The sequence below is a fragment of the Octopus bimaculoides genome, unplaced genomic scaffold (assembly GCF_046866305.1).
Source record: "Octopus bimaculoides isolate indiv1 unplaced genomic scaffold, ASM4686630v1 contig88, whole genome shotgun sequence".
Lineage (NCBI taxonomy): Eukaryota > Metazoa > Mollusca > Cephalopoda > Octopoda > Octopodidae > Octopus > Octopus bimaculoides.
The window spans coordinates 42,688-60,209 of NW_028315338.1; the positions used below are offsets into that span (position 1 = coordinate 42,688).

General features: G+C 37.8%; 2 protein-coding genes across 2 annotated transcripts; both read left to right on the forward strand.

Annotated features, from left to right (window-relative positions):
• Window positions 1–634: 634 nt before the first annotated feature.
• LOC149129249 (uncharacterized) lies at window positions 635–6,853 on the forward strand (the record flags this gene model as incomplete). Its single annotated transcript, XM_089346663.1, is given in 2 exon segments — window positions 635–2,066; window positions 5,204–6,853. Coding segments are annotated over 2 exon segments (2,970 nt in total), but the record flags the coding sequence as incomplete, so codon positions are not given.
• A 3,043-nt stretch (window positions 6,854–9,896) lies between these two features.
• LOC149129250 (uncharacterized) lies at window positions 9,897–16,115 on the forward strand (the record flags this gene model as incomplete). Its single annotated transcript, XM_089346664.1, is given in 2 exon segments — window positions 9,897–11,328; window positions 14,466–16,115. Coding segments are annotated over 2 exon segments (2,970 nt in total), but the record flags the coding sequence as incomplete, so codon positions are not given.
• Window positions 16,116–17,522: the final 1,407 nt, after the last annotated feature.

Here is a 17,522-nt window from a genome sequence, read left to right on the forward strand (position 1 = left end):
CTGTCTTTATCTTAGTTTCTTTTTCTATTTCAGAATATCACATCCTGTTGACAGAAAAGAAATTTCTTCATTCAGATGTGACTTTGATATTTTCATCAACTTTTATTGACTAAAGGAAGACGATATATTTATAAGGAGCATTCATCAATACGTCAACCTCTTTATATGAAGAAAGTCTATGACAAAATACTGCGAAATATTTCTTCTGGACGATGGAATTAGCAGCAACAATTTCAAGTCTTTGCTGTCTGCAATATAGAGGAGGTGATTGCTTTACAGGTTAATTAAGCTTGGATAACTTTACAAAGGCGTGGATAGTCTTCACCTCCTGATTTACATATTAAACAAGATCTCAGAGGAAAGAAACGGCATTCAATTACTCCCTGAAAATAGCGACACAACTGAACACAAACAAACTCTTAGAAATGAAATAAGCACTATCTTTGTGATATGTATGAGAAATTCCCCTCCCATGATGAATGATTTAACTCAAGGGAAAAACCCCAATACAGGTGAGAAACCGTCATTCTGTCATAGTGGTGCCGTGACAGCACACAAAGATACACATACAGGAGAGAAGTCGTATCATTGCGATGTCTGTGGTAAATCATTCTCTCGTAGTAGTTACTGAACTAAGCACAAACGTAGACATACAGGTGAGAAGCCATATCATTGTGATATTTGTGATAAATCATTCGCTGAAAGTCGTCATTTGACTGGCCACAAACGTATTCATACTGAAGAAAGACCATATCATTGCAATACCTGTGATAAATCATTCTCTCATAGTAGTTACTTAACTAAGCACATTCGCACACATACGGGAGAGAAGCCCTATCATTGTGATATATGTGGTAAATCATTCTCTCTAACTAGTACCTTGACGAAACACAAAGTTACGCATGCAGGAGTGAAGCCCTATCATTGTGATATTTGTGGTAAATCATTCTCTCTAACTAGTAACTTGACGAAACACAAACTTACACATACAGGTGAGAAACCATACCATTGTGAAATCTGTGGTAAATCATACAATTGTAATAGTCAGTTGACTATTCACAAAGGTGTTCATACAGGAGAGAAGCCATATCATTGTGACATTTGTGGTAAATCATTCTCTGAGAGTTCTACGTTGACTAGACACAAGCTTAGACATACAGCAGAGAAGCCATATCGTTGTGATATTTCTGGTAAATCATTCTGTGATAGTATTTACTTAACTAAGCACAAACGTAGACATACAGGAGAGAAGCCATATCATTGTGATATCTGTGGTAAATCATTCTTTGAAAGTAGTGACTTAACTAAGCACAGACGTAGACATACAGGAGAGAAGCCATATCATTGTGATATTTGTGGTAAATCATTCTCTCTAACTAGTACCTTGACTAAACACAATTTTACGCATACAAGAGAGAAGCTATATCGTTGTGATATCTGTGGTAAATCATTCTCTCAAAGTGGTCATTTGACTAAACACAATCTTACACATACAGGAGAGAAGCCATATCATTGTAATATCTGTGGTTTATCATATTCTTATAATAGTCAGTTGACTATTCACAAAGGTGTTCATACAGGAGAGAAGCCATATCGTTGTGATATTTGTGGTAAATCATTTTCTCAAAATGGTCATTTGACTAAACACAAACTTACACATACAGGAGAGAAGCCATATCATTGCGATATCTGTGGTAAATCATTCTCTCAAAGTTATACGTTGACAAGACACAAACTTACTCATACAGGAGAGAAACAGTATCATTGTGACATCTGTGGTAAATCATATTCTGAAAGTAGTCATTTGACTCGTCACAAACGTATTCATACTGGAGAAAGACCATACCATTGTGATATCTGTGGTAAATCATTCTTTGATAGTAATTACTTAACTAAGCACAAACGTACACATACAGGAGAGAAGCCATATCATTGTGATATCTGCGGTAAATCATTCTCTGGACATAGTCAGTTGACTATTCACAAACGTGACCATACAGGAGAGAAGCCATATCATTGTGACAACTGTGGTAAATCATTCCCTCAAAAAGGTAACTTAAGTAGACATTTGACTATTCATACACAGGTGTAACAGAATCAATATCAAAATTTATTACAAAATAGCAACAAGTATGAATATTTTGTCTGCTAAAAGACAGGCTTTATTCCTCCTCAAGGTTGATGTTATCAACTTCAGTTTCATGAACGTCAACATGAAATTCATGAATATCAACTTTAGTATCATGTATATATCCAAATATATCAACACAGCGATGACTTTGATTTTTGAAGAGATGGCTGTGTGGTTAAGAAGCTTGCTTCCCAGCTACAAGGTTTCAGGTTCAGTCGCATCGCGTGGCATCTTGGGCGAGTGTCTTTTGCTATAACCCCGGGCCGACCGAAGCTTTGTGATTGAATTTGGTAGGCGGAAGTTAATGCCATGTGTGTACATGTCTGTGTATGTGCTTGTGCCTCTCCGAAAGAGAGAGAGGGATAGTGCTGGACTTTTGAGGAATTTGTTGGGAGAGAAGAAAAGAATGGGAATAATGAATAAAAATTTTAAGTGACATTGATTTGGTCTTTCTTGTGTTTTCATCATCATATTCCTTTATCCTTAGTGGTCCTACCTCGTTTAAATAGTAAAACATCAATTGGAGCCATGGATAGCTCATTTATGTACCCACAGTGTACACGGATATATACATATTAACTAAAGCCAAAGAGGGATTTGTCCTTCCAGTTATGCATATATCCACAAGTAACTGTCATCGCTGGTCCCCAACAGAGGGACCAGCTATTCAAATTGACAGTACGTTGGTAGATAAAGCAGTTCAGGGTGTGAAGACAAAACATACCTTTACTCATTCACTCTCTCCTTCTCTCTCTCCACAAGAAATCGAAGTCTACTTGTTAAGCACTTAAAATGTTGGTGTGAAAAATTGCTAAAGAACAAAACTGTTTTGCAGCGTAGGTCTTATACATCCTGTGATCTATATATCCAGTCATTTTAGTAGGTATGTATAAGATATTGTTTTAATACACATTGACTAAAATGGTTTGTTACCACTTCGTTTTCAAAGTTCTTTGATTTTTCATTCTTATGTAATCCACACTCTATAAAATGTCATCTTAAAATACGTGTGAAGAAAGGGGTTGATGTACTTTAGCACCTCTCCTTCAAAAGTGCATTTCTTAAAAAAAGATAGCCAAATTTCAATTAACACTTCAAAAGATCTTTTCTTATGTGAAAACAATAGTTTTTCTGTGACAGCAGTTAAATTTGCCAGATGCCTTAGCTAAGCAATAGAATGCCTTCGCCACTTGACCCTTCTAACCTCTTCCATTTCAGCAATAGCTAGAATAGATATCACAGACTTCCAACGAATTCTATTATCGAAGAAGGGAGTAGGTGAAAACGCAGTGACAGCAACCATTAGGGGACAAAAGGAGAAAGAAAGTTATGAGACACAAAAATCCCTCGATTCTATAACTTTTATTAACTGAATTTCTTTTCTCTTATAACATCATTCTATCTTTATCTGTGGGTTACTACTACGAGAACGTGTACACACTTACAGGTCGAAATGAACTTTTCTTTTTACCTTGCATGCTTACAATATAACGTTAAATACATAACCTTCTCCAAACTAAACATTAACCCCTACATCTTGACCCACGAAATTCGGATCTTGTGAATTTTCCGAAGTCCTTTCCCCACCCTCTTATTGCTTTGTGCACCTTTTTTTTTTTTCATAATCATTTCCTACACATTGTTTTAAACCCATTTCCGTATATTTTTTGGCTTTTCATTTCCGGGTCACACAGAGGCAAGAACAAGCACACACGCACACGCAGACACAGAGTTAAGAAGAAGCACACACGCACACGCAGACACAGAGGCAAGAACAAGCACGTACACACACACAGAGGTAAGAACAGGAACGGACACACAGACACAGAGGCAAAAAGCAGCACGGACACAGATGCTAGATTAAGCACACACGCACACGCAGACACAGAATCAAGAACAAGCACGCACGCAGACACAGAGGCAAAAAGCGGTACGGACACACAGACACAGTGGCAAAAAGCAGCACGGACGCAGAGGCTAGATTAAGCACACACGCACACGCAGACACAGAGGCAAGAACAAGCACTGACACAGACACAGATGTAAGAACAGGAACGGACACACAGACACAGAGGCAAGAACAAGTACGCCCACACACAGACAAGAACAGGCACGCACACACAACCCGTTAGCTTTCTTCTCCTCCTCCCGTTTTAGCAGCCGTAACGAAGGTCACGGAGATATCCGAAGTGAACCGTCGAGTCATCACGGAAACAACCGTTCGTTTTCTGCTGCCTAGTCAACCACACTCAAATGCTGCTTATTACGTGCCATCGGCACAGTTTCGTGTCAGGCAGTAAATCTTTCCATGCTTCAATGGATTCTGACCACTGGAAACATTGACATTAAATAAATGACAGTCTCCGCTGTCTTTATGTTCATCTTTACGAGGTCGATAAACTGAGTACCAGTTTCATACAGGAGTCGATCTAATTGTCTCGCCCCTCCCCACAAATTTTGGGCCTTGTTAGTAGAGTAGAAAAGAATATTTGCAATCTTGATTTGTTATGTCATTTAACTGTCTTTATCTTAGTTTCTTTTTCTATTTCAGAATATCACATCCTGTTGACAGAAAAGAAATTTCTTCATTCAGATGTGCCTTTGATATTTTCATCAACTTTTATTGACTAAAGGAAGACGATATATTTATAAGGAGCATTCATCAATACGTCAACCTCTTTATATGAAGAAAGTCTATGACAAAATACTGCGAAATATTTCTTCTGGACGATGGAATTAGCAGCAACAATTTCAAGTCTTTGCTGTCTGCAATATAGAGGAGGTGATTGCTTTACAGGTTAATTAAGCTTGGATAACTTTACAAAGGCGTGGATAGTCTTCACCTCCTGATTTACATATTAAACAAGATCTCAGAGGAAAGAAACGGCATTCAATTACTCCCTGAAAATAGCGACACAACTGAACACAAACAAACTCTTAGAAATGAAATAAGCACTATCTTTGTGATATGTATGAGAAATTCCCCTCCCATGATGAATGATTTAACTCAAGGGAAAAACCCCAATACAGGTGAGAAACCGTCATTCTGTCATAGTGGTGCCGTGACAGCACACAAAGATACACATACAGGAGAGAAGTCGTATCATTGCGATGTCTGTGGTAAATCATTCTCTCGTAGTAGTTACTGAACTAAGCACAAACGTAGACATACAGGTGAGAAGCCATATCATTGTGATATTTGTGATAAATCATTCGCTGAAAGTCGTCATTTGACTGGCCACAAACGTATTCATACTGAAGAAAGACCATATCATTGCAATACCTGTGATAAATCATTCTCTCATAGTAGTTACTTAACTAAGCACATTCGCACACATACGGGAGAGAAGCCCTATCATTGTGATATATGTGGTAAATCATTCTCTCTAACTAGTACCTTGACGAAACACAAAGTTACGCATGCAGGAGTGAAGCCCTATCATTGTGATATTTGTGGTAAATCATTCTCTCTAACTAGTAACTTGACGAAACACAAACTTACACATACAGGTGAGAAACCATACCATTGTGAAATCTGTGGTAAATCATACAATTGTAATAGTCAGTTGACTATTCACAAAGGTGTTCATACAGGAGAGAAGCCATATCATTGTGACATTTGTGGTAAATCATTCTCTGAGAGTTCTACGTTGACTAGACACAAGCTTAGACATACAGCAGAGAAGCCATATCGTTGTGATATTTCTGGTAAATCATTCTGTGATAGTATTTACTTAACTAAGCACAAACGTAGACATACAGGAGAGAAGCCATATCATTGTGATATCTGTGGTAAATCATTCTTTGAAAGTAGTGACTTAACTAAGCACAGACGTAGACATACAGGAGAGAAGCCATATCATTGTGATATTTGTGGTAAATCATTCTCTCTAACTAGTACCTTGACTAAACACAATTTTACGCATACAAGAGAGAAGCTATATCGTTGTGATATCTGTGGTAAATCATTCTCTCAAAGTGGTCATTTGACTAAACACAATCTTACACATACAGGAGAGAAGCCATATCATTGTAATATCTGTGGTTTATCATATTCTTATAATAGTCAGTTGACTATTCACAAAGGTGTTCATACAGGAGAGAAGCCATATCGTTGTGATATTTGTGGTAAATCATTTTCTCAAAATGGTCATTTGACTAAACACAAACTTACACATACAGGAGAGAAGCCATATCATTGCGATATCTGTGGTAAATCATTCTCTCAAAGTTATACGTTGACAAGACACAAACTTACTCATACAGGAGAGAAACAGTATCATTGTGACATCTGTGGTAAATCATATTCTGAAAGTAGTCATTTGACTCGTCACAAACGTATTCATACTGGAGAAAGACCATACCATTGTGATATCTGTGGTAAATCATTCTTTGATAGTAATTACTTAACTAAGCACAAACGTACACATACAGGAGAGAAGCCATATCATTGTGATATCTGCGGTAAATCATTCTCTGGACATAGTCAGTTGACTATTCACAAACGTGACCATACAGGAGAGAAGCCATATCATTGTGACAACTGTGGTAAATCATTCCCTCAAAAAGGTAACTTAAGTAGACATTTGACTATTCATACACAGGTGTAACAGAATCAATATCAAAATTTATTACAAAATAGCAACAAGTATGAATATTTTGTCTGCTAAAAGACAGGCTTTATTCCTCCTCAAGGTTGATGTTATCAACTTCAGTTTCATGAACGTCAACATGAAATTCATGAATATCAACTTTAGTATCATGTATATATCCAAATATATCAACACAGCGATGACTTTGATTTTTGAAGAGATGGCTGTGTGGTTAAGAAGCTTGCTTCCCAGCTACAAGGTTTCAGGTTCAGTCGCATCGCGTGGCATCTTGGGCGAGTGTCTTTTGCTATAACCCCGGGCCGACCGAAGCTTTGTGATTGAATTTGGTAGGCGGAAGTTAATGCCATGTGTGTACATGTCTGTGTATGTGCTTGTGCCTCTCCGAAAGAGAGAGAGGGATTGTGCTGGACTTTTGAGGAATTTGTTGGGAGAGAAGAAAAGAATGGGAATAATGAATAAAAATTTTAAGTGACATTGATTTGGTCTTTCTTGTGTTTTCATCATCATATTCCTTTATCATTAGTGGTCCTACCTCGTTTAAATAGTAAAACATCAATTGGAGCCATGGATAGCTCATTTATGTACCCACAGTGTACACGGATATATACATATTAACTAAAGCCAAAGAGGGATTTGTCCTTCCAGTTATGCATATATCCACAAGTAACTGTCATCGCTGGTCCCCAACAGAGGGACCAGCTATTCAAATTGACAGTACGTTGGTAGATAAAGCAGTTCAGGGTGTGAAGACAAAACATACCTTTGCTCATTCACTCTCTCCTTCTCTCTCTCCACAAGAAATCGAAGTCTACTTGTTAAGCACTTAAAATGTTGGTGTGAAAAATTGCTAAAGAACAAAACTGTTTTGCAGCGTAGGTCTTATACATCCTGTGATCTATATATCCAGTCATTTTAGTAGGTATGTATAAGATATTGTTTTAATACACATTGACTAAAATGGTTTGTTACCACTTCGTTTTCAAAGTTCTTTGATTTTTCATTCTTATGTAATCCACACTCTATAAAATGTCATCTTAAAATACGTGTGAAGAAAGGGGTTGATGTACTTTAGCACCTCTCCTTCAAAAGTGCATTTCTTAAAAAAAGATAGCCAAATTTCAATTAACACTTCAAAAGATCTTTTCTTATGTGAAAACAATAGTTTTTCTGTGACAGCAGTTAAATTTGCCAGATGCCTTAGCTAAGCAATAGAATGCCTTCGCCACTTGACCCTTCTAACCTCTTCCATTTCAGCAATAGCTAGAATAGATATCACAGACTTCCAACGAATTCTATTATCGAAGAAGGGAGTAGGTGAAAACGCAGTGACAGCAACCATTAGGGGACAAAAGGAGAAAGAAAGTTATGAGACACAAAAATCCCTCGATTCTATAACTTTTATTAACTGAATTTCTTTTCTCTTATAACATCATTCTATCTTTATCTGTGGGTTACTACTACGAGAACGTGTACACACTTACAGGTCGAAATGAACTTTTCTTTTTACCTTGCATGCTTACAATATAACGTTAAATACATAACCTTCTCCAAACTAAACATTAACCCCTACATCTTGACCCACGAAATTCGGATCTTGTGAATTTTCCGAAGTCCTTTCCCCACCCTCTTATTGCTTTGTGCACCTTTTTTTTTTTTCATAATCATTTCCTACACATTGTTTTAAACCCATTTCCGTATATTTTTTGGCTTTTCATTTCCGGGTCACACAGAGGCAAGAAGAAGCACACACGCACACGCAGACACAGAGGCAAGAACAAGCACGTACACACACACAGAGGTAAGAACAGGAACGGACACACAGACACAGAGGCAAAAAGCAGCACGGACACAGATGCTAGATTAAGCACACACGCACACGCAGACACAGAATCAAGAACAAGCACGCACGCAGACACAGAGGCAAAAAGCGGTACGGACACACAGACACAGTGGCAAAAAGCAGCACGGACGCAGAGGCTAGATTAAGCACACACGCACACGCAGACACAGAGGCAAGAACAAGCACTGACACAGACACAGATGTAAGAACAGGAACGGACACACAGACACAGAGGCAAGAACAAGTACGCCCACACACAGACAAGAACAGGCACGCACACACAACCCGTTAGCTTTCTTCTCCTCCTCCCGTTTTAGCAGCTGTAACGAAGGTCACGGAGATATCCGAAGTGAACCGTCGAGTCGTCACGGAAACAACCGTTCGTCTTCTGCTGCCTAGTCAACCACACTCAAATGCTGCTTATTACGTGCCATCGGCACAGTTTCGTGTCAGGCAGTAAATCTTTCCATGCTTCAATGGATTCTGACCACTGGAAACATTGACATTAAATAAATGACAGTCTCCGCTGTCTTTATGTTCATCTTTACGAGGTCGATAAACTGAGTACCAGTTTCATACAGGAGTCGATCTAATTGTCTCGCCCCTCCCCACAAATTTTGGGCCTTGTTAGTAGAGTAGAAAAGAATATTTGCAATCTTGATTTGTTATGTCATTTAACTGTCTTTATCTTAGTTTCTTTTTCTATTTCAGAATATCACATCCTGTTGACAGAAAAGAAATTTCTTCATTCAGATGTGCCTTTGATATTTTCATCAACTTTTATTGACTAAAGGAAGACGATATATTTATAAGGAGCATTCATCAATACGTCAACCTCTTTATATGAAGAAAGTCTATGACAAAATACTGCGAAATATTTCTTCTGGACGATGGAATTAGCAGCAACAATTTCAAGTCTTTGCTGTCTGCAATATAGAGGAGGTGATTGCTTTACAGGTTAATTAAGCTTGGATAACTTTACAAAGGCGTGGATAGTCTTCACCTCCTGATTTACATATTAAACAAGATCTCAGAGGAAAGAAACGGCATTCAATTACTCCCTGAAAATAGCGACACAACTGAACACAAACAAACTCTTAGAAATGAAATAAGCACTATCTTTGTGATATGTATGAGAAATTCCCCTCCCATGATGAATGATTTAACTCAAGGGAAAAACCCCAATACAGGTGAGAAACCGTCATTCTGTCATAGTGGTGCCGTGACAGCACACAAAGATACACATACAGGAGAGAAGTCGTATCATTGCGATGTCTGTGGTAAATCATTCTCTCGTAGTAGTTACTGAACTAAGCACAAACGTAGACATACAGGTGAGAAGCCATATCATTGTGATATTTGTGATAAATCATTCGCTGAAAGTCGTCATTTGACTGGCCACAAACGTATTCATACTGAAGAAAGACCATATCATTGCAATACCTGTGATAAATCATTCTCTCATAGTAGTTACTTAACTAAGCACATTCGCACACATACGGGAGAGAAGCCCTATCATTGTGATATATGTGGTAAATCATTCTCTCTAACTAGTACCTTGACGAAACACAAAGTTACGCATGCAGGAGTGAAGCCCTATCATTGTGATATTTGTGGTAAATCATTCTCTCTAACTAGTAACTTGACGAAACACAAACTTACACATACAGGTGAGAAACCATACCATTGTGAAATCTGTGGTAAATCATACAATTGTAATAGTCAGTTGACTATTCACAAAGGTGTTCATACAGGAGAGAAGCCATATCATTGTGACATTTGTGGTAAATCATTCTCTGAGAGTTCTACGTTGACTAGACACAAGCTTAGACATACAGCAGAGAAGCCATATCGTTGTGATATTTCTGGTAAATCATTCTGTGATAGTATTTACTTAACTAAGCACAAACGTAGACATACAGGAGAGAAGCCATATCATTGTGATATCTGTGGTAAATCATTCTTTGAAAGTAGTGACTTAACTAAGCACAGACGTAGACATACAGGAGAGAAGCCATATCATTGTGATATTTGTGGTAAATCATTCTCTCTAACTAGTACCTTGACTAAACACAATTTTACGCATACAAGAGAGAAGCTATATCGTTGTGATATCTGTGGTAAATCATTCTCTCAAAGTGGTCATTTGACTAAACACAATCTTACACATACAGGAGAGAAGCCATATCATTGTAATATCTGTGGTTTATCATATTCTTATAATAGTCAGTTGACTATTCACAAAGGTGTTCATACAGGAGAGAAGCCATATCGTTGTGATATTTGTGGTAAATCATTTTCTCAAAATGGTCATTTGACTAAACACAAACTTACACATACAGGAGAGAAGCCATATCATTGCGATATCTGTGGTAAATCATTCTCTCAAAGTTATACGTTGACAAGACACAAACTTACTCATACAGGAGAGAAACAGTATCATTGTGACATCTGTGGTAAATCATATTCTGAAAGTAGTCATTTGACTCGTCACAAACGTATTCATACTGGAGAAAGACCATACCATTGTGATATCTGTGGTAAATCATTCTTTGATAGTAATTACTTAACTAAGCACAAACGTACACATACAGGAGAGAAGCCATATCATTGTGATATCTGCGGTAAATCATTCTCTGGACATAGTCAGTTGACTATTCACAAACGTGACCATACAGGAGAGAAGCCATATCATTGTGACAACTGTGGTAAATCATTCCCTCAAAAAGGTAACTTAAGTAGACATTTGACTATTCATACACAGGTGTAACAGAATCAATATCAAAATTTATTACAAAATAGCAACAAGTATGAATATTTTGTCTGCTAAAAGACAGGCTTTATTCCTCCTCAAGGTTGATGTTATCAACTTCAGTTTCATGAACGTCAACATGAAATTCATGAATATCAACTTTAGTATCATGTATATATCCAAATATATCAACACAGCGATGACTTTGATTTTTGAAGAGATGGCTGTGTGGTTAAGAAGCTTGCTTCCCAGCTACAAGGTTTCAGGTTCAGTCGCATCGCGTGGCATCTTGGGCGAGTGTCTTTTGCTATAACCCCGGGCCGACCGAAGCTTTGTGATTGAATTTGGTAGGCGGAAGTTAATGCCATGTGTGTACATGTCTGTGTATGTGCTTGTGCCTCTCCGAAAGAGAGAGAGGGATAGTGCTGGACTTTTGAGGAATTTGTTGGGAGAGAAGAAAAGAATGGGAATAATGAATAAAAATTTTAAGTGACATTGATTTGGTCTTTCTTGTGTTTTCATCATCATATTCCTTTATCATTAGTGGTCCTACCTCGTTTAAATAGTAAAACATCAATTGGAGCCATGGATAGCTCATTTATGTACCCACAGTGTACACGGATATATACATATTAACTAAAGCCAAAGAGGGATTTGTCCTTCCAGTTATGCATATATCCACAAGTAACTGTCATCGCTGGTCCCCAACAGAGGGACCAGCTATTCAAATTGACAGTACGTTGGTAGATAAAGCAGTTCAGGGTGTGAAGACAAAACATACCTTTGCTCATTCACTCTCTCCTTCTCTCTCTCCACAAGAAATCGAAGTCTACTTGTTAAGCACTTAAAATGTTGGTGTGAAAAATTGCTAAAGAACAAAACTGTTTTGCAGCGTAGGTCTTATACATCCTGTGATCTATATATCCAGTCATTTTAGTAGGTATGTATAAGATATTGTTTTAATACACATTGACTAAAATGGTTTGTTACCACTTCGTTTTCAAAGTTCTTTGATTTTTCATTCTTATGTAATCCACACTCTATAAAATGTCATCTTAAAATACGTGTGAAGAAAGGGGTTGATGTACTTTAGCACCTCTCCTTCAAAAGTGCATTTCTTAAAAAAAGATAGCCAAATTTCAATTAACACTTCAAAAGATCTTTTCTTATGTGAAAACAATAGTTTTTCTGTGACAGCAGTTAAATTTGCCAGATGCCTTAGCTAAGCAATAGAATGCCTTCGCCACTTGACCCTTCTAACCTCTTCCATTTCAGCAATAGCTAGAATAGATATCACAGACTTCCAACGAATTCTATTATCGAAGAAGGGAGTAGGTGAAAACGCAGTGACAGCAACCATTAGGGGACAAAAGGAGAAAGAAAGTTATGAGACACAAAAATCCCTCGATTCTATAACTTTTATTAACTGAATTTCTTTTCTCTTATAACATCATTCTATCTTTATCTGTGGGTTACTACTACGAGAACGTGTACACACTTACAGGTCGAAATGAACTTTTCTTTTTACCTTGCATGCTTACAATATAACGTTAAATACATAACCTTCTCCAAACTAAACATTAACCCCTACATCTTGACCCACGAAATTCGGATCTTGTGAATTTTCCGAAGTCCTTTCCCCACCCTCTTATTGCTTTGTGCACCTTTTTTTTTTTTCATAATCATTTCCTACACATTGTTTTAAACCCATTTCCGTATATTTTTTGGCTTTTCATTTCCGGGTCACACAGAGGCAAGAACAAGCACACACGCACACGCAGACACAGAGTTAAGAAGAAGCACACACGCACACGCAGACACAGAGGCAAGAACAAGCACGTACACACACACAGAGGTAAGAACAGGAACGGACACACAGACACAGAGGCAAAAAGCAGCACGGACACAGATGCTAGATTAAGCACACACGCACACGCAGACACAGAATCAAGAACAAGCACGCACGCAGACACAGAGGCAAAAAGCGGTACGGACACACAGACACAGTGGCAAAAAGCAGCACGGACGCAGAGGCTAGATTAAGCACACACGCACACGCAGACACAGAGGCAAGAACAAGCACTGACACAGACACAGATGTAAGAACAGGAACGGACACACAGACACAGAGGCAAGAACAAGTACGCCCACACACAGACAAGAACAGGCACGCACACACAACCCGTTAGCTTTCTTCTCCTCCTCCCGTTTTAGCAGCTGTAACGAAGGTCACGGAGATATCCGAAGTGAACCGTCGAGTCGTCACGGAAACAACCGTTCGTCTTCTGCTGCCTAGTCAACCACACTCAAATGCTGCTTATTACGTGCCATCGGCACAGTTTCGTGTCAGGCAGTAAATCTTTCCATGCTTCAATGGATTCTGACCACTGGAAACATTGACATTAAATAAATGACAGTCTCCGCTGTCTTTATGTTCATCTTTACGAGGTCGATAAACTGAGTACCAGTTTCATACAGGAGTCGATCTAATTGTCTCGCCCCTCCCCACAAATTTTGGGCCTTGTTAGTAGAGTAGAAAAGAATATTTGCAATCTTGATTTGTTATGTCATTTAACTGTCTTTATCTTAGTTTCTTTTTCTATTTCAGAATATCACATCCTGTTGACAGAAAAGAAATTTCTTCATTCAGATGTGCCTTTGATATTTTCATCAACTTTTATTGACTAAAGGAAGACGATATATTTATAAGGAGCATTCATCAATACGTCAACCTCTTTATATGAAGAAAGTCTATGACAAAATACTGCGAAATATTTCTTCTGGACGATGGAATTAGCAGCAACAATTTCAAGTCTTTGCTGTCTGCAATATAGAGGAGGTGATTGCTTTACAGGTTAATTAAGCTTGGATAACTTTACAAAGGCGTGGATAGTCTTCACCTCCTGATTTACATATTAAACAAGATCTCAGAGGAAAGAAACGGCATTCAATTACTCCCTGAAAATAGCGACACAACTGAACACAAACAAACTCTTAGAAATGAAATAAGCACTATCTTTGTGATATGTATGAGAAATTCCCCTCCCATGATGAATGATTTAACTCAAGGGAAAAACCCCAATACAGGTGAGAAACCGTCATTCTGTCATAGTGGTGCCGTGACAGCACACAAAGATACACATACAGGAGAGAAGTCGTATCATTGCGATGTCTGTGGTAAATCATTCTCTCGTAGTAGTTACTGAACTAAGCACAAACGTAGACATACAGGTGAGAAGCCATATCATTGTGATATTTGTGATAAATCATTCGCTGAAAGTCGTCATTTGACTGGCCACAAACGTATTCATACTGAAGAAAGACCATATCATTGCAATACCTGTGATAAATCATTCTCTCATAGTAGTTACTTAACTAAGCACATTCGCACACATACGGGAGAGAAGCCCTATCATTGTGATATATGTGGTAAATCATTCTCTCTAACTAGTACCTTGACGAAACACAAAGTTACGCATGCAGGAGTGAAGCCCTATCATTGTGATATTTGTGGTAAATCATTCTCTCTAACTAGTAACTTGACGAAACACAAACTTACACATACAGGTGAGAAACCATACCATTGTGAAATCTGTGGTAAATCATACAATTGTAATAGTCAGTTGACTATTCACAAAGGTGTTCATACAGGAGAGAAGCCATATCATTGTGACATTTGTGGTAAATCATTCTCTGAGAGTTCTACGTTGACTAGACACAAGCTTAGACATACAGCAGAGAAGCCATATCGTTGTGATATTTCTGGTAAATCATTCTGTGATAGTATTTACTTAACTAAGCACAAACGTAGACATACAGGAGAGAAGCCATATCATTGTGATATCTGTGGTAAATCATTCTTTGAAAGTAGTGACTTAACTAAGCACAGACGTAGACATACAGGAGAGAAGCCATATCATTGTGATATTTGTGGTAAATCATTCTCTCTAACTAGTACCTTGACTAAACACAATTTTACGCATACAAGAGAGAAGCTATATCGTTGTGATATCTGTGGTAAATCATTCTCTCAAAGTGGTCATTTGACTAAACACAATCTTACACATACAGGAGAGAAGCCATATCATTGTAATATCTGTGGTTTATCATATTCTTATAATAGTCAGTTGACTATTCACAAAGGTGTTCATACAGGAGAGAAGCCATATCGTTGTGATATTTGTGGTAAATCATTTTCTCAAAATGGTCATTTGACTAAACACAAACTTACACATACAGGAGAGAAGCCATATCATTGCGATATCTGTGGTAAATCATTCTCTCAAAGTTATACGTTGACAAGACACAAACTTACTCATACAGGAGAGAAACAGTATCATTGTGACATCTGTGGTAAATCATATTCTGAAAGTAGTCATTTGACTCGTCACAAACGTATTCATACTGGAGAAAGACCATACCATTGTGATATCTGTGGTAAATCATTCTTTGATAGTAATTACTTAACTAAGCACAAACGTACACATACAGGAGAGAAGCCATATCATTGTGATATCTGCGGTAAATCATTCTCTGGACATAGTCAGTTGACTATTCACAAACGTGACCATACAGGAGAGAAGCCATATCATTGTGACAACTGTGGTAAATCATTCCCTCAAAAAGGTAACTTAAGTAGACATTTGACTATTCATACACAGGTGTAACAGAATCAATATCAAAATTTATTACAAAATAGCAACAAGTATGAATATTTTGTCTGCTAAAAGACAGGCTTTATTCCTCCTCAAGGTTGATGTTATCAACTTCAGTTTCATGAACGTCAACATGAAATTCATGAATATCAACTTTAGTATCATGTATATATCCAAATATATCAACACAGCGATGACTTTGATTTTTGAAGAGATGGCTGTGTGGTTAAGAAGCTTGCTTCCCAGCTACAAGGTTTCAGGTTCAGTCGCATCGCGTGGCATCTTGGGCGAGTGTCTTTTGCTATAACCCCGGGCCGACCGAAGCTTTGTGATTGAATTTGGTAGGCGGAAGTTAATGCCATGTGTGTACATGTCTGTGTATGTGCTTGTGCCTCTCCGAAAGAGAGAGAGGGATAGTGCTGGACTTTTGAGGAATTTGTTGGGAGAGAAGAAAAGAATGGGAATAATGAATAAAAATTTTAAGTGACATTGATTTGGTCTTTCTTGTGTTTTCATCATCATATTCCTTTATCCTTAGTGGTCCTACCTCGTTTAAATAGTAAAACATCAATTGGAGCCATGGATAGCTCATTTATGTACCCACAGTGTACACGGATATATACATATTAACTAAAGCCAAAGAGGGATTTGTCCTTCCAGTTATGCATATATCCACAAGTAACTGTCATCGCTGGTCCCCAACAGAGGGACCAGCTATTCAAATTGACAGTACGTTGGTAGATAAAGCAGTTCAGGGTGTGAAGACAAAACATACCTTTGCTCATTCACTCTCTCCTTCTCTCTCTCCACAAGAAATCGAAGTCTACTTGTTAAGCACTTAAAATGTTGGTGTGAAAAATTGCTAAAGAACAAAACTGTTTTGCAGCGTAGGTCTTATACATCCTGTGATCTATATATCCAGTCATTTTAGTAGGTATGTATAAGATATTGTTTTAATACACATTGACTAAAATGGTTTGTTACCACTTCGTTTTCAAAGTTCTTTGATTTTTCATTCTTATGTAATCCACACTCTATAAAATGTCATCTTAAAATACGTGTGAAGAAAGGGGTTGATGTACTTTAGCACCTCTCCTTCAAAAGTGCATTTCTTAAAAAAAGATAGCCAAATTTCAATTAACACTTCAAAAGATCTTTTCTTATGTGAAAACAATAGTTTTTCTGTGACAGCAGTTAAATTTGCCAGATGCCTTAGCTAAGCAATAGAATGCCTTCGCCACTTGACCCTTCTAACCTCTTCCATTTCAGCAATAGCTAGAATAGATATCACAGACTTCCAACGAATTCTATTATCGAAGAAGGGAGTAGGTGAAAACGCAGTGACAGCAACCATTAGGGGACAAAAGGAGAAAGAAAGTTATGAGACACAAAAATCCCTCGATTCTATAACTTTTATTAACTGAATTTCTTTTCTCTTATAACATCATTCTATCTTTATCTGTGGGTTACTACTACGAGAACGTGTACACACTTACAGGTCGAAATGAACTTTTCTTTTTACCTTGCATGC